This window comes from Carassius gibelio, chromosome B15 (assembly GCF_023724105.1).
Source record: "Carassius gibelio isolate Cgi1373 ecotype wild population from Czech Republic chromosome B15, carGib1.2-hapl.c, whole genome shotgun sequence".
In the NCBI taxonomy this organism is placed as follows: Eukaryota; Metazoa; Chordata; class Actinopteri; order Cypriniformes; family Cyprinidae; genus Carassius; species Carassius gibelio.
Genome location: NC_068410.1, coordinates 2,726,645 through 2,753,928, shown reverse-complemented (window position 1 = coordinate 2,753,928; position 27,284 = coordinate 2,726,645). Strand labels below are relative to the sequence as shown.

Sequence of the window (27,284 nt, the reverse complement as noted above, 5' to 3'; positions counted from 1 at the left end):
TTGTGTTTTTGAACCCTCTCCAGCTGTGACTGTATGATTTTGAGATCCATCTTTTCACACTGAGGACAGCTGAGGGACTCATACGCCTCTATTAAGATCCAGGGGGTGAAAGATCAGAGTAAGTTTGACTTATTTTGTGCTCTGGGAAATATTCAAGTGTCTGCCGAAAGCTCCCAGCTCTTAATGCATCTTCATGCATCAAATAAAAAAAATAACATGCATTTTATATGATCCCTTTGGTAAAAAATAATGCACGTTTTTCAGATCTGCAAGGTGCATGTAAACATTTGAGCACAGAGTGAATAGTCTCAGAATCCCTGGCTCAGGATGGCATCGACGGTGTTTCAGCTGATGGGAATGTTTCTGGGAATCGTGGGCTGGTGTTTGGAGTCCAGTTCTATCAACTCAGCCGTGTGGAGGAAATCCAGTCACGGGGAGGCTGTGGTGACGGCCAGCTCTCAGTTTGAAGGCCTGTGGATGTCGTGTGCATCTAACTCACTCGGAGCCATTCACTGCCAGAGATTCAAGACCGTTCTGGGCCTTTCAGGTGAGACACACACACTCCACGTGGACTTCGCTCACATTACGTCACACTGCTGCTTGGTTTCAGTGATACAGTATCATGAGTGTTTTACTGGACGCTCTGGCTCAATCCTGTGACAAAACGAGGTTATACTAGTCATAAAAACTCATAAAACACCCACACCTTTACTCTAGAATACAGCACAGTTTTCTGCAGAAGTGTCTCAAATGAACCATGCTTGCAGTTTAACTCAATTTAGGATTTTAGAATTGGTTTCTTTTAATTTATGGGTTTTAGATTTAAATTGGCAACAATCTACAGCAAGATTAACTGAAATTTGATTTACAGGAAGTGGATTTACTTAAAAAAAAATACTTATAATAAAAGTAAAAATACTTTTTTTAACTAAAACTAAAATCATTTTCAGAAAGATAATTGAATAAAAAATAAAATAATAATAATAAATAAAAATTAAAATAACATGAAAATTGGTAATACTGTCGTAAATATTAAATAAAATACATAAGTTCAAGTACTAAAATTAAGATAAATAAATATAATTAACAAAATTACTAAAACCTTAACTAAAAATTTAATGAAAACTAAAAATATTAAAAAAAAATCATTTTAAATATTAATTAATACTATAATTAGGGTTATTATAATAAAATAAAAATAAATACTTTCTTTGAGCTAGTTGCCAATGCAATGTTTATCTTTTTTTTACACATATTTTATAAAAATAAAAAACATGACAAAAAAAAACTAAAGAGTAAGAGAAGTGAAAACAGAACAATAAAGGCAAACTCATAATGTTAACAAAAACCCATTATGCTATATCAATGATACTAAAATAAAAGTATACACAAAAATATCAAACACTGATCTGGCTTGAAGACTTCCTAAACATTCATGCAAGACTTTAAGCCTTCATTCAAAGTTCATCTTGATAACCCTTCCTCAGATACAAACGACCCCTTGCTTCGGCTATGATTTGTATAAAGTGTGTTCAGGCACACACAAAATCTATGGTTTGACTTTCTCATTCTTTAAGCTACACACACCTCGCCCCCAGTTTAAGCTCATTACAGGTGAAGGATTTTAGAGGCTATTATGGAGGTCAAATTCAAACTTTTCTCTATCGAGCGGAGTCACATGACTCTTCCTGTATTGACTGCCATGGTGTTATCTAGTGCAGGCCACACAGGAGGGACGATGGTTTATGGTTTTATGACTCTTATAACACACTGACACAGTCAAACGCATCTCATCCTGGTCCGGCGCTCTTTTGGGGATTGATTCTAGAGTTTACTGGATACTGTGTGGATTTGATCATGTCGACCGGGGTTGAGCTGTTGGGGTTTCTGATGTGTTTGGGAGGCTGGCTGCTCTCCTTCGTATCGTTGGTGAATGATTCGTGGCGCACGTCGACGTTTGCGGATCAGTTGATCACGTCGGTGTGGTACTATCAGAACCTGTGGCAGTCGTGTACTGAGGCAAGCACCGGCATCACCAGCTGCAAGCAGTTTGAGTCCATGCTGTCTCTGTCCGGTAACACACACACACACACACCTCACACACACACTAACTAGGAAAAATGGACTGAGGGGATAAGGGGTCATGTGATTTGTCATTTTCAACATTGTTGGTATTTTGTAACAAATTTACAATGGAAAAAAAAACATATTTAGAATTATTATTTACAAATATCGTCATGGTATAACTATTTAATTTAGTACAATTTACTTTAAATAAAAATAAAAGAATAGGCTTCATTTCATATACTATAAAATGTTGTATTTCTTTTGTTTTATATATCATTACCGTATTTATATAGCACACTAGAATTGGTATTTCATTAATTTTGGGTCAGATTTAAAAAAAAAAGTCAACAAATAGTTTAAAAATAGTGAAATATTATTAGAATTTAAAATAGCTGTTATTTATGTGAATATGTGTTAAAGTGTAATTTATTTCTGTGACGCACAGATTAATTTTCAGCCTCATTTCTCCAGTCTTCAGTGTCACATGGTCTTCAGAAATCATTTTAATACGCTGCTTTGGGGCTTAAGAAATATTTCTGATTATTATCAATGTTGAGTACGGTTGTGTGCTTCATATTTTTGTAGAAACTGTGATATATTTTATTTTGCGGGATACACAGATGAACAGAAAGTTCAAAAGAACAATGTTTATTTTAAATAGAAATGATTTTTCACATTATAAATGTCTTTACTGTCACTTTTCATCAATTGAATTTGTCCTTAATGAATAAAAGTATTAATTTCTTGAATGAAAGTGTGCTTCAAAATTGTAGAAAAGTGTAAGCAATTATATTTTGCATTTTTGACAGTATTTTCAAAACAAAATGTGTTTTTTTAATCAGAATAAATGAAAATTAATTAAAGTCTATTATGATAATTTAAAAAATAAATTTAAATTAAAATAAAAAGCAAAGTCAGAATTAAAAGAACATTGTCTCAAGAACAGGCTTTACTTTCATGCAAAATTTAATTAATTCATTATGAATAATATATTTTTCTTTCCCTTTTGGGGTGAAATATGATCTGGACTTTGATATTAATTTTACACTCTCAGAAAAAAGGTACAAAAAGCTAAAAGATATGTTTTTGTACCTTATTTCCTTGTAAATGTTATATATTTGCCCCTTAATGGGTACATTAGTGTTTTAAAAGCACACATTAGTAGCTCAAGTGTACTTATTAGTACACTTTAAAAGCAGCTTTTATCTTTTTTATGAGAGAAAACCATGGCGTTGCCTCGTGGTAATGTTCAAAGATCATATGCATGTACTACAATCTTTATTACTCCCATGGTACATGCGCTCTTAGTCATTTATGTGTTTGCATGTCAATTATTGTGTGTGTGTTTTGTAGGATACATCCAGGCCTGTCGGGCTCTGATGATAATCGCTCTCATTCTGGGTTTGCTGGGTGTTATTCTGGCCGCGATGGGACTCAAGTGCACTAAACTGGGCAGCACATCTGAGGAGACGAAGGGCAAGATCAGCCTCACCGCCGGGATCATGTTCATCCTGTCAGGTCAGTGTAATAACACACACTCGGACTGAATGATCTGAGCAGTTTCACATGTTCTGTCTGTTCTCTCTGTCAGGTGTGTGTGTAATGGTAGCTGTGTCGTGGTACGCCGCTCGAGTCGTTCAGGAGTTCACTAATCCTTTTTACGGAGGAACAAAGTGAGTAAAATATGAGGTTATTTAACCTCCATGCTAAATATTAAAAAAGAGTGTGCATATGTGTTTCTGTTGAATCTCATATTTCGTCCACATATAGTCTGATACAGTGAGATTATAGAGGGGGAAAAAACTGTTCAGTTTTATCAACAGAATATGCAATTTGCTGCAGATTCTGATTTACATCAAGAAATCCTGAGAGCTTTATAACAGTGAGCAGATACTTATGAAAAGATCTAAATATCCAAGTTTATTGCTGGGGACAATATAGTAGTCGCTGGATATTGTTAGGGATGCATGTCCTTATAAATATCAGTCGTCACTCTATATCTCCAATAATATGTTTTATAAGATTATAAAACATTATCAAAACATATAATGCAATGCAATCCAGTGCTGACTGAGAGAAGATCAGAAGATGTGAGATGTTCTGGAGGCTTGTGAAGATCATTCCTCCGCTGAGGAACAGTGAAAGTAAAGCTTCTGGAAACAAACGCTCCTCAAAAGATCCTGAGGATCAGATTTGAGACTCTTAAACATGATTGATGGAGAATCAAGTAAAGCTGAACTGCTTCAGTCCAGGAAGAGTTCATCTGGAAATCCCACTGGAGTTATTCTGACCTTTACTTGATCACAATCAGTCAAGATCTGACAGCAGAAAGACTTGTGAAGTGAGCTTTTACATGAGAAAAAGCACACTTTTGGACATTAGGCACCTTGGATTATCTTGTAAATGCTGTTTGAGATGAATAAACACGCTTGCATGCGTATGTTTCAGGTATGAGCTGGGAGCCGGTCTGTATCTGGGATGGGCGGCTGCAACTATGGCTATATTGGGCGGAGGAATCCTCTGTTCTTCCTTCAAGAGCTCAAGACCTGCACAAACACGGTGAGTCTCTTACCAGAGACAGATCACAGCTCGAAAACTCATCTGTGATGAATTCCTCTCTCTCTTTCTCAGGGGTCATGACTATAAATACAGCTCCACACAGCCGCAGAAGATCTACATGCCAGCGCCAGCGTCAGAAAACAGCGCCTCTAAAGCTTACGTCTGAGCCTCTCGTTTTACCTTCATTTTTTTGTACATGGAAATGTGTATTTTTTTTTTATACATGCATTTCAGAAGTCAACAAACTGAGCTTATTTAATGAAATGAATGTATGTACATGGTTCATTATTTCATAATCTTGCCTCAGAATGTATATAACTTTCTCCGCTTATATGAAAAGACTTCAGTTTTCAAGTTTCAATCAGCAAATGTTGGCAGTGTTTCAGATAAGATCCTGTTAGATCATTTTTTTTATAATTCTCTGCATGCATGTAAAATATCAGCTTTGACTCAATTCTGATACAAAAAACGTACTTTACAGTAGAGTTATTTTTTTCAAAATCTTTTGTTACTTGAATGTTTTTTTTTTTTACTTTTTAAAACTTTCATTTAGTTTAACTTGAAGTACTTAAATAACTAAAACTGAAATAAAAATGTAGAAAAACTATTGAAACTAACACAAATTACAACAAAAATTACTAAAAAAAGAAAAGAAAAAAAGAAATCAAAATATTAATCAAAACTTTCTTTTCAGCATCACATCACTTCCCTGTACATTTGTTTCTCATTAAATCTCCCATTAACTTTATATATCATGTAAATTGTCATGCTATGGATCGATTTTAGTATGTTATATAAATGTTACATGGTCTGTTCTGGTGTTTTGAGAAGCTCATTATTTTCTGAAATTGCTAGTTTGTGTGTTTTGTCATTGTTTCTGTGAGTAAACCAATTCTGTGAAATTTTAGAAGTTTTACTGCAGTTTTCAGTTAAATCCCAGAGATTTATTTTATTTTCAGTTTATTGGAAATAGCGTCTAGCATGCGCTCGTTTCCTTTGAAGACAACCTGTTATCGCGGGCCCGCTCTGAAGTCCGGATCTGACTCGGCTCAAATGATTCGCGGACCCGCTCTGAAGTCCGGATCTGACTCGGCTCAAATGATTCGCGGACCCGCTCTGAAGTCCCGATCTGACTCAAATGACTCAAATGATTCGCGGACCCGCTCTGAAGTCGCGATCTGACTCGACTCAAATGATTCGCGAACCCGTTCTGAATGCCGGAACTGACTCAAATGACTCAAATGATTCGCGGACCCGCTCTGAAGTCGCGATCTGACTCAAACGATTCGCGGGCCGCTCTGAAGTTCCGATCTGACTCGACTCAAATGATTCGCGAATCTGCTATGAAGTCCCGATCTGACTCGACTCAAATGATTCGCCAACCCGCTCTGAAATTGTGATATGACTCAAATGATTCGCTAACCTGCTCTGAAGTCCCGATCTGACCCAGCAAATACTCATTGAAAAGACGTCGAAAAAGACGTCATTGGCTGACGTCTAAACAAAGTTAAAATTTAGGTGAAAAGTTAAAGTTGAAAAGATTAAAACCTAATTACAACCGTGAATTATTTTTCGTATTCCTAATTAGTGAAAATGAGACAATTCACAGTATATTGACACATTTATTGACACATTACATCTTTCATGTAAATTCTTGATCACATCTTTAAGCCTCCTTTGATTAAACAGACCGTAAAAACAGTAATATTGTGAAATATAACTACAGAAATAATTGTTTTCTATGTGGATGCATTGTAGAATGTAATTTATGCCTGCAAACTGAATTTTTAACACAATTACTCCAGTCTTCAGTGTTACATGAAACCATTATAATATATGATTTGCTGCTCAAGAAACATTTCTGATTATTATCAATGTTTAAAACAGTTGTGATGCCCAATAATTTGTGGAAACCATTACATTTATTATTTTAATAGACCTTGCAAACGAGTAGTATTTATTTTGATTTGTTTTTATCAATTTAAAAGTCTTTACTATAAACTTATCAAATTAATCCTTCTTTCTGTATGAATATAATTTTTCAAGACAATAAACTATGATCTCTGCCTGATCTCTGATCTTCTGCTTCTTCCCAATTCTGGATTAATGAGCCAGGGCAGATGTTTCCACTTTGAATGCTTTAGCCTCACTGTTTTTTCTCCAGCATCTAAAGTGAGAAAGAAAACAGTAACTAAAATGTAAATTAATAATACAAAAACAATGGTTGTCCTTGTGCAAAATGTACAAATTAAAGTGTGCTCATTCTTCATGAGGGATTATTAACTAATTAGTATATCAGGGGTTGTCAACTCTGGCACTTAAGGTGAGACCTAGGTCTCTGCAGAGTAAAAGTGGGCATTTATGATTTAGTGTGTGTTTTCAAACTGCTGGGTGTTTCTAAATCATGCAATCAAAATGATCCCCCTTACCTAACCCTACCCCTAAACCTACCATCACTACGTCAGCCAATCAGGTATCATGGTCTAAAAACACCTTGATGTGGTAACTCCCATGACTTTCCTGCAGAGACCTTTGCTTAGGTCCACTGTCATGCAGAGTGTACGTCTCAGCACTGGTAAGTACTGGTAAGCACTGTGGCTCACTGTACACTGGTGGCTTTTTCTGTCCTCATTGTACAACATCACTACTGACATTAATGCACAACAGTAAAACTGATATCTTTCTTTTAATGCTATTTACAGCACATTATGATAAATACTTTATTACATGTATGTGCAAGATTTAATTCACACACATATATTATGAAAATATTATGTAAACACACACACATATATAAGAAAATTACAGATTCATGCTGATGTAGGCAAAATATATTGTGAAAGATGCATATAAAGTTACCTCTTGTAGTTAGCATTAAGGTGCTAACGGACTATTTCTGAAGACACTGACCATTTCTATAAAGTACATTTTCAACGAAAGCGTGTCATTTACATGAAAGAAAGTTTCAGGGACCCTTTTATGTAACATTTGTGTAATTTAGGGATCAAACTTACCTGAAATTAGTGAAAACAACCATGAAAAACCGTCCGTTCAGCTGCTTGAGAGTTGGGCTGAGCCCCGTTTCCATGGTGACGTCCTCCGCTCCAGTTCAGCGCGTGACCATCAAGTGTTTTCAAAATATATTTCAATATATTTAACAGTGCTTCAGACATGATGTCTAATATATTTCTTCACTAGTTTATGTTAATGGCTTTGTGGTGCGAAATAAAAGTTTTTTTCTGCTAAATTGACATTTATTTATTCATTTATTTTGGGGCTAAATTTGGATAAACATTAAAAATAAATCTGAAAACCGATCTGACTCGACTCAAATGATTTGCGGACCCGCTCTGAAGTCGCTATCTGACTCAAATGACTCAAATGATTCGCGGACCCGCTCTGAAGTCCCGATCTGAGTCAAATGATTCGCGGACCCGCTCTGAAGTCGCGATCTGACTCGGCTAAAATGATTCGCGGACCCGCTCTGAAGTCCCGATCTGACTCGACTCAAATGATTCGCGGACCCGCTCTGAAGTCCCGATCTGACTCGACTCAAATGATTCGCGGACCCGCTCTGAAGTCCCGATCTGACTCGGCTATGATTCGCGGACCCGCTCTGAAGTCCCGATCTGACTCTACTCAAATGATTCGCGGACCCGCTCTGAAGTGCCGATCTGACTCGGCTAAAATGATTCGCGGACCCGCTCTGAAGTCCCGATCTGACTCTACTCAAATGATTCGCGGACCCGCTCTGAAGTGCCGATCTGACTCGACTCAAATGATTCGCGGACCCGCTCTGAAGTCCCGATCTGACTCTACTCAAATGATTCGCGAACCCGCTCTAAGGTCGCGATATGACTCAAATGACTCAAATGATTCGCGGGCCGCTCTGAAGTCCCGATCTGACTCGGCTCAAATGATTCGCGGACCCGCTCTGAAGTCCCAATCTGACTCCCGAGGCCGCTCGTGATGCTTACTTATTAATTATTAGTTATTTATTTAATAACCTTGATGCTGATTTGCTACATGAGAAACATTTCTGATTATTACCAATGTAGAAAACCATTCATATTTTTGTGGAAACTGTGATACATTAAATTTTTCAGGATTCACTGATGAATAGTTCAGAACAACAGCTTTTATTCGAAATATAATTATTTTGTAAAACTATTTTTTTGTCAGTTTTGATCAATTTAATGCATCCTTGCTTAATAAAAGTATTAATTTCTTTAAACAAATTTGAAGTGTAGATATATGAAGTAATTTGTGAGATTTGGTTTATCTTGTACAAAATCAGACCTTGTTTACACAAACTTTAAAATAAAATACATTTTGGGAACTTTTTAACACAATATCACAAATTTTACTGTTAATATAAAATAATTTTATTAGCACATTAGCATTTAGTCTAAGAAGCCTTCAGTCTAGATCTACAAAGAAAAGGCCAAGAACAATACACATCACAGGATATGGCACAAACATAGAAAGTAAAAGAAATGGACACAGCGACCCCATTGGAACTCAATTGAGACAAGTGAAGCCCATTTTTAGCGTTTTTTAGCACTTCCGTTTCTGACGCGCAGACTCAAACTAAGCTTGATGACGTCAGCAACCTGTCTGACCGATGTAAATCTTGTAGTAGCTGTGCGTGCAAACTGCCATCGTTAATCTTGCAGGGACGGCGAGCTTGAGCGCGGAGTTCTTTGTCGTGAGTGAGCAGGAGTAAGTATTCTGATTAATTATTTTGTATAATATTTTAAAATGTAACGCCAGTACGCACATTAAGTTAATTGCCTGCAAGCCTCTCCTCCTGTCTGTACCGTAATATGACAGAGAGTCGAGTGGTTATGACGCAATCGTTAGCCTATTTTTACAAAAACTGTTTATACGGGGCCATAATGTAACATAGAAGGTAATGGAGCCCTTTATACATTGTCATGTATCTTTAGAAATAAATAATGGACAAACAGAGTCTTTAAATGCCTCAGATGTAAAGTTATTCGCTATCAAAGTGATGCCAAAATGAAAATGAAATGAAGTTGGTATATGTGGTTTATGGGGACTTTCCATAGGCGTAATTGGTTTTAATCTGTACAAACTGTATTTTCTATTTTCTATTGCCCTACCCCAACCCTACACCTAAACCTAACCCCCACAGGAAACTTTGTGCATTTTTGGATTTTCAAAATAACTAATTCTGTATGATTTATAAGCGTTTTGAATTACGGGGACACTAAAAATCCTCATAAACCACCTCCTCATTGTAATACCTGTGTCATACCCATGTCATTATACAAATTTGTGTCCTCATTAACCACATAAACAAGCTCACACACCCCCACACCCCCACACACACACTCTCTCTCTCACACACACACACTCAGAGACATACACACACACACACACTTACGCCGCTGGTCCTTCATGCTGCATGATCTTCAGGGCACAATCCATTGTGTTTTTATATTTATGAGCTTCCAAACCCTAAAAAAACACACTTTCATTAAAACTTAATTTCCAACAGAAGTTCTCTAGTACACACTTCACCTTAAAAACATTGTTATTTTATAATAGCAAGTTACAGTAATTACCAACATAGTGCTACAATCTCAGCTGATTGAAAAAAAAGAACTGAAATTTGGGGCAAGAAACCATAAATATCAAGAGCTGATTATTTTATTTAGATTTTAATATGATATTGATTTGTTTTCTTGTTTCTTCTAATATTTAGTTTTCCTGTATTTTTTTTTATTTATTTTATACAGCACGTTCTTATTTTTTAAAGTGCTTTATAAATCAAAATTCTGAATACATTTTAAATAAATGTGAATAATAATCTTGATAACTGATCTGTGCACCTGCATTCTGGTCTTGATGACGTCCAGCGGCGTGTTTCCAAACACACTCGCTGCTCCTGCGATCGCACCGAACGCTCCGGTGATGACGGGGTTGATGGATTTGTTGGGATTGTCACCTAAAACACATCCAGAAAACACCCAAAGTGATCAGATGAGACTCTTTCTGAGTGTTTTATATTCAGTGACTGTTTTATATTCAGACTCTTTCTGAGTGTTTTATATTTATATTCAGATGCTGCAGACTCTCACCCTTGTACCAGTTCCTCAGAGAGGTCATGACGAAGAACCGGATCGCCTGATTGGATCCCTGTTTGAGGACGGTCGCTGTGAGGCCTTGATACGTCCCTCTGATTCCTGAGAGACACATTCAGAGCATCACTTACTAAAACATCACATTATATAGATCCCATCATATGCACTTTAAACTCTTTACATTGAATTGCAGTTTACACCAAGAGTGACGAATCTGAGATGAACAAACATTTTATATTGTTTCCAATACTTACAATTATTCACATAAAACAAAAAAAATTATATATTTTTTGTTTGTTTGAGAAAAGCATACTGGAATGATAGACTATGCCAAAATAATCCAAAACTTAAATACAACATACTATCATTTCTAAAGCAATTGCTTGCTAGAAGACTTTTTTTTTTTCATTTGATTTATTTGTAGCTCCTAATATAAAATTAAAGCCTGAAATGGTCCTGGCAAAATACAAGTAAAAATAAATAAATAAATGAAGGTGAATTAAATTTATATGAAATAAAATAAAATAAAAAGGATGCAAATAATAAAACGATGAAATGATTCGCGAACCCGCTCTGAAGTCGCGATCTGACTCAAATGATTCGCGAACCCGCTATCTGACTCGACTCAAATGATTCGCGGATCCGCTCTGAAGTCGCGATCTGACTCAAATGATTCGCGGGCCCGCTCTGAAGTCCCGATCTGACTCGACTCAAATGATTCGCGGACACGCTCTGAAGTCGCGATCTGACTCACATGACTCAAATGATTCGCGAACCCGCTCTGAAGTCCCGATCTGACTCGACTCAAATGATTCGCGGGCCCGCTCTGAAGTCGCGATCTGACTCAAATGATTCGCGAACCCGATCTGAAGTCCCGATCTGACTCAAATTACTCAAATGATTCGCGAACCCGCTCTGAAGTCCCGATCTGACTCGACTCAAATGATTCGCGGGCCCGCTCTGAAGTCCCGATCTGACTCAAATGATTCGCGAACCCGATCTGAAGTCCCGATCTGACTCAAATTACTCAAATGATTCGCGAACCCGCTCTGAAGTCCCGATCTGACTCAAATGACTCAAATGATTCGCGAACCCGCTCTGAAGTCCCAATCTGACTCGACTCAAATGATTCGCAAACCCGCTCTGAAGTCCCGATCTGACTCAAATGACTCAAATGATTCGCGAACCCGATCTGAAGTCCCGATCTGACTCAAATGATTCGCGGGCCCGCTCTGAAGTCGCGATCTAAATGATTCTCGGACCCGCTTTGAAGTCGCGATCTTATAATAATTAACTTGGTCCCTTTAGCTAAACACCTTGGATTGGAAATTACAATAAAGATTCATCAATACATTTATAAACCTTATCTTGATATTTCTCGAAAATGCAAACACATCAGACAATAAAAAACAGATGATGTATCTATTTTTTTTTTTAACCAAAATGCTAAATGGGAACAGCATTTGCGATCGTTTGAAAAATTAACCTATTGTCTTATCTACATAAATGTATATAAATGCTTCCAAACTGCACAAAAGAATAACCTAATTATAAATTACTCACCATATTATCCTGAAAATACTAATTATATTTGTTTTGAATATATATATATATATATATATATATATATATATATATATATATATATATATATATATATATATTTATATATTTTTTTTTTTTTAGTTTTTTTAATTTTATTTTTTTTAGACAAAAAAAATATCAAGGCAAAACGTGGGAAGCCCGCGGCCATGACGTAGATCTCCAGCGACGGCGCAGCAGGAAACAGACGTCTGTTGAGCCAAAATGGCGACCGTGGTCCTACTGTCTGGAGTGGGTTAGCATGAAACCTATCCGATTAAACGTATTATGACACTGTTCGGCTTTTATTAGTCAGATTAATCCTTTTTATCATTAAAAAGAGTCCGTCTAAACAAGCGGAGACGCGTTCAGATGCTGTGAGGTAAAGTAAACCTGCTATTTATCTAAAGTGAAAGTCAAGTGCAGCGATTAGCCGCTGCAGATCAGATAAATCGCATTAAAATAAGTCATTATTGTTTATATTTTCCCTTTAATTTGTTGGAATCTTGATGTATGTGTCATCAGTCTTAAATGTCTCTGATTGAGGTTTATTTCCATCCTGCAGCTGAAGTGACAAGGCAGATCTCATAATCTGACTGATATGAACCCTGTGTTATTGATTATTATTGATCGATACTAATATCTGATCAGTCACGTGTAATACGATTAATTCTGCTATGAAAGAAGATCAATATTACAAATGTGCACTAAAATATACAAGTATGTCATTTGAATGGGTGTTAGGTATTAATAAAAGCAGCCTAGTTTTTTCCCCCAAATACAGTTAATTATCTAGGATCAGTGTGTTTCATTAATTTCGTTTTAAACATGTAATTCTGTTGTGTTTGGTCTTGCATCACTTCCTCCTGAGTAGAGGAGAGATGTTCCTCTTTTCCTCCTGGACTGAACCAGCACTGAATTAAGAAACACTCTACTCTGGGTTAATTGTGTTTGCTTTGAAAGACAGGTTCTCTCTCACTGTGTGTGTGTGTGTGTGTGTGTCTTTGTGTGTGTATCTCTCTCTGTGTGTGTGTGTGTGTGTGTGTGTGTCTCTCTCTGTCTGTTTGTCTGTTCCTGCGTCTCTCTCTGTGTGTTTCTCTGTGTGTGTGTGTGTGTGTGTGTGTCTCTCTCTGTCTGTTTGTCTGTTCCTGCGTCTCTCTCTGTGTGTTTCTCTGTGTGTGTGTGTGTGTGTGTGTGTGTGTGTGTGTGTGTCTTTGTGTGTGTATCTCTCTCTGTGTGTGTGTGTGTGTGTGTGTGTCTCTCTCTCTGTCTGTTTGTCTGTTCCTGCGTCTCTCTCTGTGTGTTTCTCTGTGTGTGTGTGTGTGTGTGTGTGTGTGTCTGTCTCTGTCTGTTTGTCTGCGTCTGTGTGTCTCTCTCTCTCTCTCTCTGTGTGTGTGTGTGTGTGTGTGTGTGTGCGTGTGTGTGTGTCTGTCTCTGTCTCTGTCTGTTTGTCTGCGTCTGTGTCTCTCTCTCTCTGTGTGTGTGTGTGTGTCTGTCTCTGTCTGTTTGTCTGCGTCTGTGTCTCTCTCTCTCTCTCTGTGTGTGTGTGTGTGTGTGTGTGTGTGCGTGTGCAGGAGGAGATGGCGGGCCGTAGAGTCGAGTGTTTGTGGAAGCGTCACGTTATGGAGCAGCTGAAACAGAGAGACAGAGTTCAGCGTCAGGCCTTCGAGGAGATCATACACCAGTGTAAGATACATGCATCTTTATTTAGTTATTTTATGTTTTTAGTTTGTTATTGTTGTGTGAGATAAGATTATGTATTAGTAGTAGTAATATTAGTAAATTTGTTTTAAAGTCTTCCTCCGATATGTTTTCTCTGATGACCTAAATGCAAAATACCAAATATAATATAATAATAACACATTCTTTGACATTATTTTCCTGTTAATACACAATTCCTCTATTTCTCGTTGTCTCCAGATAACCGGTTGTTGGAGAAGTCTGATCTTCAGGTTGTTTTTTCTGAACATCTCCATACTGAGAAATATGAGCAGCAGAACCGACACGACCTCAGGTGCTCATGGGAAAACTTTCTCCATCACTTCTGACTCAAACCACGGAATATAGAGCTCTGTGCCTGAAATATTGAGTTTAGTGACATCTTTTCTAATCCGTGTTAACGTAAAAAAAAGAGAAAACATGTTAAGAGGAAGAGCATTGTGTGAAGAGGGAACCAATGATGAATTATGGCATAGTGAATACAAAACATAACATGATGTGTGTTTGGTGTGTGTGTGTAGTCCGGTCCTCGAGGGCGGTCGCAGTGATTCCCTGCAGCAGGAAATGGCTCAGATGAGAATTAAACATCAAGAGGAGCTGACGGAGCTGCACAAGAAACGAGGAGAGGTGAACACCAGCTCTGCTAAGCCACAGCACTCACACATTTACTCACACATCAGCCTCTTCAGCATTCAGAAGCATGACCCTTCCAAGATTTACATTCATCAGAGTGTTTAGATCAACTTCCAAAAACAATAATAGCATTGCAATCAGTCATAATCTTTCGTCACAATTAGAAATTTCCTCTGTCTGGCATTTTTTTTGTAATTTAATCGTTTTTGTAAAAGCAGATTTAGGCAAGTATTTTATATATATATATATATATATATATATATATATATATATATATATATATATATATAATAAAATGAAAATGTCTTTATTTTAAAGACAAATCTGTTAGGATATACTGAAACCAGAAGCATTAATAAAATGCTTGAAATAAAATAAACTTTAATAAAAAAAAATAAAAAAAAAGATTTTTGTATAGTTTACCTTGAAGTACTAATAAAAAAATAAGATTTTTTTTAAACGCTAGTAGAATGACAGAACTGCTAAAACTTTAACCAGAAATAATTATTTTAATATTTAAAAATATTGACAACTGTTAAGTATTATTCATGTGCTATTATAATATACTCTAATGTTTTGAATTAGGTTTTAATTATATATTTTCAGTTTATTTATTTTTTTTAAGAATTCTGTTATGTGCTTTTGTCATAATTACAGTTTTTTTTATATTTAGCTTTATACGTATTTATTTAAAACAAAAAGTCATAAAAATGACAAAAACAAGACTATTAACTTGATTAATTAAATTTAAAACATAAGATCTAAAAATCAAAAAGTGAATTCAAAATATAGAAGCAACTATAGAAGTATCTGAATAATGTTGCCAATGAAAATCTCCTGTCTTTGTGTTTGTGCAGTTGGCCCAGAGCGTGATTGAACTAAACAACCAGATTCAGCAGAAAGACAAAGAGATCCAGAGTAATGAAGCCAAGTGAGTTCAGTGTGTGTGTGTGTGTGCGTGTGTGTCTCCAGTGTGTGAATGTTTCATGTTTCTCGTGTGTGTGTTGTCAGGATGCAGGACTATCAGCAGCAGATCTCTCATCTAGAAGGAGAATGTCGCGATCTGCGCAACTCTCTGGCCGATCTGGAACGAGCCAATCAGACGCTTCGAGACGAGTACGATGCCCTGCAGATCACGTTCAGCGCCCTGGAGGAGAAACTACGGAAAACCACAGAGGACAATCAGGAGCTGGTGACACGCTGGATGGCCGAGAAAGCGCAGGAAGCCAACAAACTGAACGCTGAGAACGAGAAGGACTCCAGGTCAGCTTGATATTGCTCTGTTTGTGTCAATACAACACTCTTTCTCTTGCATCAGCATTAACTTATGAACAACAGAAGCTCATCGTGTCTGTAAACGGCCCATATATGGGCGTCGTTAACGGCTCATTTGTGTGTGAGCCTAACACTCCCCATCTTGCTGATTGAGTCTCCATGCAGAAATGAGCTCATTATAATCCTTCTCCTGATTGGTTGTTTGAAACGGTCTGAGAGGTTGATTAGAGTTTAATTGTGTGTAAACTGTTTAATTGGTTAATGTGGTTGCAGGCGCAGACAGGCGAAGCTTCAGAAGGAGCTGGCGGACGCAGCGAAGGAACCTCTTCCCATAGAGCCGTGAGTTTGCTTGAGGTTTGAGATGAACAAGGCTTTTTAATTCAGGGTCTGTTGGTGGAAAACCTGGCAATTTTAACCTTTTGATTTACAATGATGGAAATTTCTGTCATAAAAGTATAGTGTTATTTTAGTGTCGTTTTATATGTTATTCAGTTTTAGTTCTTTCAGTTTTAAATGTAACGTTTTGTAGTACTTTAAGTTAGTTTACAAAGCCACATTTTCTTATTTTAAATTGGGTGTTTTTCCAGTTTTTTATTTATTTATTTTTATTTATTTTTTTTAGTGCATTTTAATTTTACAATTTAACTTTTTGTTTTTAGAGTAACATTAGATTTTATTTGAGCCTTTTCAATTATAAAAATTTCTAAAAACCTGGCATAATTTTCTCTTCTATCTTTTTTTTTTTTTTTTTTTTTTTTTTTTTTTGGTGGGGGGTAGTTTTTATAGCTGTTTGGAGTCATGTTCAATTATTGTGAAATCTCACTGGGTGCTGTTTTCTGGCTGGTCTAGAGATGATGACATTGAGGTTCTCCCAGAGGATGCTGGGAAGGGAGCGGGTGGAGCAGGTGAAACGTCACCGAGCAGACCGAGGAGTCGAACACCCAGGTAAACACACACTCCGTTACAGACGTCACCACACGTGCTCTTTTCTAAATGCAGTAGCTAACGTTGTGTGTTTCTCAGCAGACGAGTGTCTCAGCCTCTTCCTCCTGCTGCCGGACTCCTGGACTCCATCTCTAATATCTTCATGTACGTCTCAGTCTGTGTGTGTGGACACAAGGTTCCTTTTATCTTCGTTTTGTGCACTACTTGTCTAGAACGTCTCCAGGTCATATTTAAGCTCAGAATCTTAAGAAAACTCCTCACTGTTGCAGAACACTATTATCCTAAGATGTGCATCTCGTGTGTGTGTGTGTGTGTGTGTGTGTGTGTGTGTGTCTCATTCTACACTCTCTCTGTGTCTGCAGCTTGTCTGATTCTGTCCAACCTGGTTTCGTCCCATCTGACTCCAGGTGATGCACACTGTGGTGTGTGTGTGTGTATATGAAGTGAATCTGTGCTGATATGAACCCAGAAGCATGCTAACAGAATTATGTCAGTAAATCGGTCTAGAAATCCTGGATTGGAAGTGAACTCGGAGTTTTTTGCCCTCTCAGCACACCTGTGTGAGAGCCTGTAGAACCAGGAAATATTGAATTGTCACGCTAAACCTTGTTTCAATGTAAATGTTTGATCTTTGAGTTGGCGTCTTGCAGGTAAGTTGACACACCAAGCATCTTTGAGCTTCTTTGCTTCAAGTGAAGAGGTGACGTTATCTCTTGGTTCAGTTAGAGGCTGCATGTGTTGTATATTTGAGCGGAGAAACATCATCTGTTGTGCATCAGAGGTGGCCAAGCTTTAATTCGGGTGGCTCTGGTCACCCATGAGCACCACGTAGCTACGCCCCTGATTGTGGGTAACTGCTCTGAACACTTCCTGTTCCTCGTGTGTGTGATGGCCTGCAGGATGCTACTCTCTTTTTGGATAGTTGTGTGATCATTGCAGACTGCCTGTTGCTCTGTGTGTAGTTGTGTTAGTTTTGTCTGGGTGGGTGGTTTGCCCGCTGAAATGGTCATCTGGAATGCATTGCTATGTATTTTGTTTTGCATTCAATAATTGAGCAAATTATTAGCACACTTCAGTAACCATATATAATGCTTTCAGTGTGACACTGGATGTGGTCTTTAGCTAAAAGATTTGCTTTGCAATCAAAGCAAACCTGATGGAGACAAACCCTTTTTGTAAAATAAAACATGCATGTATTTGCATTTAAAAATTGCAATTATAATGCACAGTTATCAATATTTGAAGTTGATAAAAAAAAAAAAAGCGCATTTTGGTTTTAGGACAAATTTGAAATGTTGCTCCACCTCAAATTTTGATGTGTTTTTATTTATAGAAAGTTGGATGGATATAGAAAGTTTTATTGCATTTTACAAGAGTTGTCATTTTTCTTTCACTTATTAAATCACAATAACATTTTAAAAGTCGCTTAAACTATGTAGCTATGCTTTATTTTTAATGACTCAATTGCAATTTACTTAGTAGTTTTTTTTTTTAAAAGCACTATCAAAATATGGACATTTCTGCTTTTTATCATTAAAATTTTACATGCATAATTTATAAAAAATAAAATAATTGACTTTTTTTTTTAAATTGGCTTTATTTTTTGGTTTGTATTTTGCACATTATTAATATAAAGTCTCTTAAAACCTTCATCCAACCACATTTTTGTGTCGACGATGAGTTTTTCATTTCTCAAATGTTGCCATGTTAAAACCATTGGCACAGTTTCAGTCATGCACTTCTGAATGCTTCAGTCCATGAATGACCCTGTTTATGAAGATGGCCTGTTTTGCAAGAAACCATTAGCTCCTCCATAACGAGTTCAGCTCAGTCCGGTGACCCATGCACTTTCTCTCCCTCAGAAGACGTCGCTCTGTGAACTCGTTCGGCTCGTCTACAGAAAGTGCAGAGGTGCCGTCGGCCTGCGCTGATGTCAGAGTTCCCTCCACTGCGCTGCACGTCTTCGTGAGTGTTATAGATAACATTTTCCTTTATTTTTTTACTAGTTATCATTACTTCAACACAAAGGATGTAGCGGTTTTAATTTCTCATATTTAGTTTTTAGTCTCCAGCAAGTTAGGATTTGATGAATTGCATGGGAGTCAGTGGGAGTCAATTTGACCCACAACACAAAACCCAGATTGTAAACGAGCCTGAAACAAAGTTTAATTGAAGTCTCTAAAAGCAGAACCCATAATGTATTTGTGTGTAGGATGCTCACGATGGAGAAGTGAACGCCGTGAGGTTCAGTCCCGGTTCCCGTCTGCTTGCCACGGGAGGAATGGACCGCAGGGTGAAGCTCTGGGAGGTCGTTTCTGGTACGGTATATCTATATCATGCACCGTTTCAGCAGGGTTCAAAGGTCAGTGATGAGATGTAAAAGGTCCGAAGCCTTCGTCTCCGTCCAGTCCTTCTGTTCCTCCCAGCAGCCTCGCTTCATCTTTCTCCGGCTTGCTCTAGTCGTGCATCGCTGGTTCGGTGTGGCCGCTGATATTATGGATGCCTCTGCTGTATATTTAAAGTCTTCTAGAGAGTAAGACGACTTGAAAACAGCCGTAACAAACAGTAACATCACACACAGGAGGGCCGGACTGAAGGAGAACGTCTGACAGGCTCATGATCTCAAGTTTTCAAGCTGAGACCTTCAGTCGTTTCAAAGAGGAAATTGACCAAGTTGTGCTTTATGCCAGCTCCGTTTCACAAGAAACCACAATTTCTGTGTCCTCCTGAAACAAAGACGCAGTAGATGTTCAGGTGTGTCTTATGTGTGTGTGGTTTGAGGAAGACTTTATTTGTTTCTCCAGGGCGATGTGAACCTAAAGGTGCGCTGACGGGCAGTAATGCTGGAATCACCAGTATAGAGTTTGACAGTACGGTGAGTTATTCTGTCTACATTACAATACGTAAACTTTAAGGATGCAGTTAAAAGAATAAGTCAGATAGCCGTATTTTTCGGACTAGAAGTCGCACCTCAGTATAAGTCGCATCAGTCCAAAAATACGTCATGATGAGGGAAAAAAAACATGTCGCACTGGACCATAAGTTTATGGCCATTTATTTATAACCAAGCACCAAGAGAAAACATTACCGTCTCCAGCCGCCAGAGGGCGCTCTGTCTTCAGTGTAGACTACAGGAGCACTGAGCAGCATAGAGCGCCCTCTGGCGGCTGGAGACGGTAATGTTTTCTCTTGGTTCATGACTAATATTGATAAGTCGCACCTGAGTATAAGTCGTAGGACCAGCCAAACTATGAAAAAAAAGTGTTACTTATAGTCTGGAAAATACGGTAGTCTTAACCTAGAGTCCTATGATTTTCGGGATGCAGAAACCAGAAGGATTTGTCCAGTTTTTATTTATTTTTTTTATGAATGAGTGTTCAAGCATTTAATTTGATTAAAATGTTAAATACACACACAAACTCTTATGTTCTTTACTAAAAACCAGCGAACCAAGTTTGGTTTCAGCTTAATTATGCCAGAAAGTTCACTAAAGTTAATTTATTTTTAATTAAACATTATTCGGTTACCTTTTTTAAGGCGTCCTTGTTGCAGAGTAATTATGCATTGAAGAACTGAGTAGTATTAATTAACTGCATGTGTTTACTGTATTATTTGGCTTAGTGTTGCTTGCACTATGCATAATTTATTATAATAGTAAATAGCTGTGGCGTAATTTATTATAATGGTAACGAGGACACCTTAAAATCAAGTGTTACCCAATATTCTCTTAATGGATGAGGGCTTTTTAAGTTTTCCCCTGATTTTACATTTTAGTTTTTTTTTTTTTTTTTTTTTTTTTTTATTCAGTTGACTAGACATGAATTTATGTATATCTAAAACAGAGCCCAGAAAACAAATGTAAAACTGAATTTTGGAAATAATAAAAAGTATTTCATGGGGCCCTAGTAACCTCAGTAATTGATTGACAATTTTATATATCTTTTATTTATGCATTTATTTTGTCATAGTTCATATATGGATGACCTCAAAGATTTGATGGATATGAACTAAAAGTCACAAATCCTTAAATTATTTGAGGTAGAAAGTCTGGCTATATCATGATGAACTACATGTAATTCACATCTTCCCAAATCTCCACCAGTGAAGTGTGTGTGTGTGTGTGTGTTCCTGTGGTGACTGACTGCAGTGTGTTTGTGCTCCGCAGGGCTCGTCTCTGTTGGCTGCGTCGAATGATTTTGCCAGCAGAATCTGGACGGTTGATGACTTCAGACTGAGGGTGAGGATTTCACTGAAGACACAGCCGTGCATGCACGAGTAGTTTAGTCTAATGCACACTTTTCTGGAAATGTTATGACGGTTTAAAGTCATTGACCATCTCTTATTCATAGATTTAATTATTGATGGTTTTAGTCTTTAAATGCATAAGTTATCACATTTTACTAATTGCATGCATACAAGGTTTCTATGTTGGCTCAGAGGTCAGTGATGTGATGTAAAAGGGCTGATGTCCAGGTCTCCTTCACGTCTCCTCGTCCTCCCAGCCAGCTCTTCTAATGCTCCCAGCATGCTCTAGTTGTGCAGCCCTGGTCTGATGTGGCGGCTGATATAATGGATGTTTCTGCTGAATAAGAGTCTCTTTAGAGAATCCAGTGAGACTCTGACAGAAACGTCCCACAGAAACACAAACCTAGAGGAGGGCCAGACTGAAGGAGCCTGGTCAGCTGATCTCAAAAATCATACTGAGACCTGAATCTGTGTTCAACTCCATCTCATTTACTGCTAGAAATGACTGGCCTCAGTTTAGTTGCATGTGCATTAAATGAATTGTCTTCTTTATTTGTCAAGCACACCCTCACAGGACACAGCGGGAAGGTTTTATCCGCTCGGTTTCTGCTCGATAACACTCGGATTGTCTCTGGCAGCTACGATCGAACGCTCAAGCTCTGGGATTTACGCAGCAAAGTCTGTAAGAGACTCCAGTGCATGAATGAGATGCTCAATGGGACTTGTAAAAGATGTTCAGAATTTTTTTTTTTCTTTTTTTAAATAGCTTTTCAACTTTCCAACAGGTGTTAACTTTAAGTGCAACATGATTTAAAAAAAAAAAATCTAATTTGAGAAATTCTAGTTAATTTAATATTACATAGAATTAGGAATGTCAATGATTAATTGGTGGTCGAGCAGGACGGATACAAGTATAATTTATTCTTACAACTTGTTAGTTAATTCCAACGAATTATCAATTTGTGGCCACTGTCCATGTTTCATTTGTTCTCTGGAAAACCCATGATTTATTGAAAGTGAGGGAACAAATTCTTAATTAATGGCCAGAAAATAATGTTTTACCCCGGTAAGAGATACAAAAACGGTGATTTTTAAAAGTGCGCGACAAAATAAAACTGAAATTTTGAAGGTGAGACAGTGAAGTCTTAGGGAAATATGGAAATATAAAAAAATCTGCTTATGGTTTTAAATGTTTCAGCATGACTCCAAAAGCATCGTCATGGTGTAACACATGTCTGCTAACCTATTATTTCTCTTCTAAACAAAACAAAGCTTTGTGTCATACTCCTGTTGATTTGTTTTAAAATGCATCAGTGAGCACCATGAAACCATTAAAAAAGTTGCATTCAGCAGTTCCCATCACAAGATCGGAATGAGTGTAATGAACCCAAATATGACTACGGCTGACACCCCTCATTTGAATTAACATTAAATATTAGTTCATTTTTTCAACTTAATGCATCAGAATTTCAAATGAAATTTTAAAAATTACTAAATATTAAAATCTGAATTATTTACCTTTTTTGTTTATTGTAGCTGTATTTTAATAACATTTTAATTATTAGTTAATTTATTGAATTTTAATTTAAGAGTTTAGTTTAAGTTTTTTTCAACTGGTTTCAACTTTCAATGCATTTTCTAATAAGATGTTAAATGACACATTCACTTTAATTCAAATAAGTCATATTTAAGTTCCTATTAACTGCATCAAGATTAGGTTTTAATATATCTCCTAAAATAAACGGTAATGTTTTTAAGAATTCTTTTAGAAGAAAAAAAAATCCTTGTTTTGTTCAGAATTTAATAAAAGTTGCTTGTTGCTTTTAAGCATCTCAACCTACTAAGCTTGCGAAATCAAACTCTTTCTCAGGCATGAAGACGGTGTTTGCTGGCTCTAGCTGTAATGACATCGTCTGCACGGAGCAGTGTGTGATGAGCGGGCACTTCGATAAGAAAGTTCGTTTCTGGGACATCAGGTGAGTCCGGATTTGTCTGAGTTGGGTTGCACTGCTCCAGTACTTCCGTCTCCGATCACTAATGTTTGTGGTGTTTAGGTCTGAGAGTATCGTTCATGAGCTGGAGCTGCTGGGACGTGTCACGTCTCTGGACCTCAATCACGACCGGACCGAGCTGCTGAGCTGCTCTCGTGACGATCTGGTGAAGATCATCGACCTGCGCTGTAATGCAGTGCGACAGACGTTTAAGTGCGTGGCTCACACTTTCACTTTATCATGCATTCAACTTGAAATGCACTGGTTTCTAATAAAAATGCTTGTGTGTATTACTCCTGTGCTTCTGCAGTGCTCAAGGTTTCAAGTGTGGTTCAGACTTCACCAGGGTCACGTTCAGGTGAGAGCAACAGTGCATTTTTATTTTTTTGACATGCAAATAAAGTTTGCAAAAAAGGAACAAAAACTGAGAGCGGCTGATAACTGCAGTTGGAAGAGAACTAGATCAAATTTACCGTCCCTCCCATAGACTCTGCCTTTGAAACACCCTCGCCTTAATGTTTATTTTGATTAAACATCAGTTTTATGAAAAGGATCCATTGCTTTTATTTTATTTTTAAAGATTCAAATCCACAAGCTTTTACTTTTGATGATGTCACAGTTGCATTTAAATGAGTTCCATCAGCTGAAGCCTCATTAATCACCTGACTGCATCGGTTGCGCTCCTTTCTGATCCGTGTTTGTGTTTTCAGTCCTGATGGGAGTTATGTAGCGGCCGGTTCTGCAGACGGTGTTCTGTACATCTGGAACGTTCTAACGGGGAAACTAGACAAAACCCTTGATAAGGGTCACAGGTGAGCAGGACGCAGAATGACCTGTGGTTGTGATGTAAAAGATGATGTCCTCTATATACTGCTTATCAATCTGAGTCCGATTGATGAAGAGGATCATGCTTTTGGGTTTATTACGGTGTAAATGGGGAAACCATGATAAGTGCATTGCATTGTGGGATACAATCACTTTTCAGGTTGTATACTGCACATTTTAGCAGGTGATCTGGGTATTACTACATGTACACAGCGAATTCACATACTGTGTCTCTGTGAGTCAAAAAGATCTTAGTTTTCTGGGATCCTTCACCCAAAAATGAGCATTCAGTCACTTGTCTCTTTAAAGTCATCAAATCATGGTATTAAGTGTTGCATGCACTTGAGGATTTATTTTTTTTTTTTGGTACAAATCTAAAGTCTTTGATCAAAATTAATTTAGCTTGAGCTAGAAATTGAAGGTAGGAAGTTTTGTTTTGAGAAACTGAACAAAATGAAGTTTGAAGTTTTAAAAGCAAAATGCTTTTAAAACGTAAACCAATATCTGTCGGTGGGGACTGAGAACATGTTTTACTTTGAATTAAATTGATCTCCGAGCTTGTTGGAAGAACTTTTGTTCAGTTTTAATCCTTAATTCACTCAATTTCTCAGTCTCCTTGTGCAGTTTTTTTTGTGTATATGCATAAATCAAAATGTACCAGTTTATGAACCATTTGCCAGTGCAATTCTATAAACGGTCTTTCTGTCCTGTTTATAGTTCTGCCATAAATTCGGTGTCCTGGTCTCCGTCGGGGACGTTTGTGGCCAGCGTTGAGAAAGGCAGCAAGGCCGTGCTTTGGTCTGACATGTGACTCCGCAGCGCCTGGATGAAATAGACTGAAGACGGAAGGAAAGTCCCTCTGGCCTCTTGAACTACCTTTCCCACAATGCCATCTGTTTGGCTATGGGTGTACGAGTGCTGCCTGCCTGTATGATCGCACGGCACCGTACACGTACATATTTATATCAGCTTTCATGTACTGTCCGTCTCTCACACACTCGATGTGAGATGGAAATTACACCGGTGACTCGTACGGTTTGTTTTAACATGGCTTTAAATAGTGTTTACTGTCAGAGTTTATGCTTTTGCCTTTATACATAAACAGGCCATTAAAGTGTGTGTGTGTGTGTGTGTGTGTGTGTGTTTTGAATGCTGCTCTATGGATGGCACTGGTTAATATTTTTCCTAGAGTTCTGGAAATCCCACATCTCCCCATGAATAAAATGCATGTATGTATTGAGCAGGAACCCAATTTTATTTTGGATTAATCTCACATTATTAATAATTAATCATTTTGTGATATTAACACGAATTGAACCCTCTTTTTTTATTGCAGTGCAACAATGTCTTTGTTGTGAATGGAAAAATTAGTTGGCGATTAAAAATCCTTTTAAATGAAGTGTTTTATTAAAATCTGCATATATTAAAGCCAGTACAACTGCCATTTAAGTTATAACTTTTATTTTGATTTAAATTTATTTGATATTTCTTTCCATAAAGTAATTTCGAACGGCATCCATAATAAAAAATGTTGCTGGCAAATGTGATAAAAAAAAAAAAAAAATGCCCACGTGTTAAAATCTAAAGGTAAAAAGTTATTTCGCTATATAGAAAGTTTTCCAAAAACAGCCTTTAGTTTCTTTATGCAAAATGTAATTTATTTTTAATTTTGGGGTGAAATATAATTTAAACTTTTTGAGAGCTTTACCTGTAGACCGTCAGGAGAAATCAGCTTATTAATAGGTGTCTGTTCAGTAGAGAAAATAATTTATAAAGCCATAGTTCAGCTAGACACCATATTTAATTTTGCACAAATGAAAATGAGACTGTCAATTATTTTGGCCAATCACTGCACTCTTTGTCCTAAGCCCCTCCCCCTGGATCCAGGATGAGCATGTATGTGTGATGCTGAATGAATGCAGTAAGATAAGTGTGTTTTAGTGAAGAAAGCGATGCTCTGTTCTTTATTTTTATTTAATCTGCTGCACACAAGCTCATATCCTAACACTGTTTTCTCTGAGCATGAAGTCGGTTTCAAATACTGTATCAAACTCTACGCAGACACCCTTCTTGAGCTGTTTTGCACAGGAAAACTAATGCACTTTTGATTCCTCCTGATGCAAGCAGCACATCCGGTGATGCTCGCACTTAAACAAAAAGACTGCAATGCACCATCGTACTCATCCAAATACTAGAACTGGTGTTTAAGATCCTCGTGTCCCCTCGAAATCAACGCTGCAGTCTGTCGAGGTGCCTAACAAGTGCACTTGGTTTCAGATTTTGAGTGGAGGGGACTGCACTCTTTACAGATGACTTATGGGTGTGGCTGTTTAGCTCCACCCCTTTGATGCTGTTTAGCTCCACCCCTTTGAAGCATTTGTGGGTGTGGCTGATTAGCCCCACCCTCTCTGATGTGTTTGTGGGTGGGGTTAAGAATGGGAGCCGGCTTAAACGGACTGTGGAAGATAATTGTTGCTGATGTATATGAGGTTTCTGTATATGTCTGCTTAAAGTTTGCACACCATAAAATGAATGGGACGTTACTTTCATGCATCTTTGTCTTTTTTAAACTGGAAAGCTGTGCATGAGTGACACATGTATCTTTTCTTAGCATCCTCAGAGACCTCTGTGTAAATGAGATGAGAACGATAAGAGGGTCTTTTCTCTGGGTGTATAATCCCAGGAGCTGACATCAGCTCTCAGACTGCTGAGATTGACAACACGCTCTTAAATCGCAGGCCACAGACACCTGCTGATGATCTTTCTTTAATCACCCGCAAACATGCATTATGTAATGGTTCGTTCCAATCCTGTGTTCTGATTGGTCCGTGCAGTGTACTGGTAAGAGACCAGCTAATAACCTTAGTTGACACCACTAGATCTAGTAAAAGATGCGGCACATCAGTGTTATTCAGGGGTTGATTTTTTTTTTATCATTTTCAGGGACATTTTAAATCAGTGTGTTCAGATGAAATATGGGTAAAACCTTACAAGATTACAATAATGAACAAATTATCAGTTAAAACACTTGAAGTTTTTATTACATGTTGCTTTAACATGGCTTTTGCATTTTGGCTTGCATTTTGTGATATGTCATGTGTTGTTGTTCATCTGAGGTATTATTTTTCCAAAGGTCAGATAATTGGTTATTTCCTGATACAGAAATGCATGGAATTCAATAAAGTTATCCAAATTTTCTCGGCCACCACTGTATGCTACTTGAACTAGATTTGTAAACTAAGGTAAGGTCCACATTGAGAATCGTCTCTGTATCAACTGACCCTTCACCTTCAAAGAAACCTCCTTCAGTCCTCAGAGCCCACATAATCTGTGT

The 27,284-nt window shown here is 37.5% G+C and overlaps 2 protein-coding genes and 2 non-coding genes across 12 annotated transcripts; all 4 read left to right on the top strand.

The window, feature by feature from the left end:
• The first annotated feature begins 264 nt into the window (after positions 1-264).
• On the top strand, positions 265-5,536 carry LOC127972676 (claudin-15-like). 2 transcript variants are annotated; one of them, XM_052576362.1, is made up of 5 exons: positions 265-547; positions 3,421-3,585; positions 3,659-3,740; positions 4,516-4,626; positions 4,699-5,536. In XM_052576362.1, exons 1-5 carry the CDS (start codon positions 328-330, stop codon positions 4,790-4,792), a joined length of 672 nt encoding a protein of 223 aa, XP_052432322.1. In that variant the 5' UTR covers positions 265-327; the 3' UTR covers positions 4,793-5,536. The 2 variants fall into 2 exon arrangements, with proteins under 2 accessions (XP_052432322.1, XP_052432321.1); XM_052576361.1 differs by lacking the exon at positions 265-547 and adding an exon at positions 1,781-2,074.
• Positions 5,537-12,513: 6,977 nt separating this feature from the next.
• Positions 12,514-26,493, top strand: LOC127972616 (autophagy-related protein 16-1). 8 transcript variants are annotated; one of them, XM_052576253.1, is made up of 20 exons: positions 12,514-12,699; positions 13,892-14,003; positions 14,238-14,331; positions 14,558-14,663; positions 15,527-15,600; positions 15,681-15,932; positions 16,218-16,283; positions 16,794-16,889; positions 16,971-17,033; positions 17,252-17,296; positions 18,755-18,854; positions 19,102-19,207; positions 19,694-19,764; positions 21,055-21,126; positions 21,696-21,816; positions 23,005-23,110; positions 23,189-23,338; positions 23,436-23,483; positions 23,836-23,937; positions 24,668-26,493. In XM_052576253.1, exons 2-20 carry the CDS (start codon positions 13,898-13,900, stop codon positions 24,759-24,761), a joined length of 1,872 nt encoding a protein of 623 aa, XP_052432213.1. In that variant the 5' UTR covers positions 12,514-12,699; positions 13,892-13,897; the 3' UTR covers positions 24,762-26,493. The 8 variants fall into 8 exon arrangements, with proteins under 8 accessions (XP_052432213.1, XP_052432212.1, XP_052432211.1 ...); XM_052576252.1 differs by having other exon boundaries at positions 18,752-18,854; XM_052576251.1 differs by having other exon boundaries at positions 16,968-17,033.
• LOC127973197 (small Cajal body-specific RNA 6) lies at positions 19,251-19,532 on the top strand. The gene has a single exon (XR_008157257.1). It is a non-coding gene; the product is annotated as a small Cajal body-specific RNA 6 (non-coding RNA).
• Positions 21,328-21,597, top strand: LOC127973196 (small Cajal body-specific RNA 6). The gene has a single exon (XR_008157256.1). It is a non-coding gene; the product is annotated as a small Cajal body-specific RNA 6 (non-coding RNA).
• Positions 26,494-27,284: the final 791 nt, after the last annotated feature.

Bases quoted from the DNA above. Each gene is read 5' to 3' on its own strand.
- LOC127972676 (XM_052576362.1), top strand. From the start codon at position 328: ATGGCATCGACGGTGTTTCAGCTGATGGGAATGTTTCTGGGAATCGTG. The intron at 3,586-3,658 runs GTCAGTGTAATA...TCTCTCTGTCAG, and splicing joins GATCATGTTCATCCTGTCAG to GTGTGTGTGTAATGGTAGCT. The intron at 4,627-4,698 runs GTGAGTCTCTTA...TCTCTTTCTCAG, and splicing joins TCAAGACCTGCACAAACACG to GGGTCATGACTATAAATACA.
- LOC127972616 (XM_052576250.1), top strand. From the start codon at position 13,898: ATGGCGGGCCGTAGAGTCGAGTGTTTGTGGAAGCGTCACGTTATGGAG. The intron at 15,601-15,680 runs GTGAGTTCAGTG...GTGTGTTGTCAG, and splicing joins ATCCAGAGTAATGAAGCCAA to GATGCAGGACTATCAGCAGC. The intron at 23,484-23,835 runs GTGAGAGCAACA...TTGTGTTTTCAG, and splicing joins TTCACCAGGGTCACGTTCAG to TCCTGATGGGAGTTATGTAG.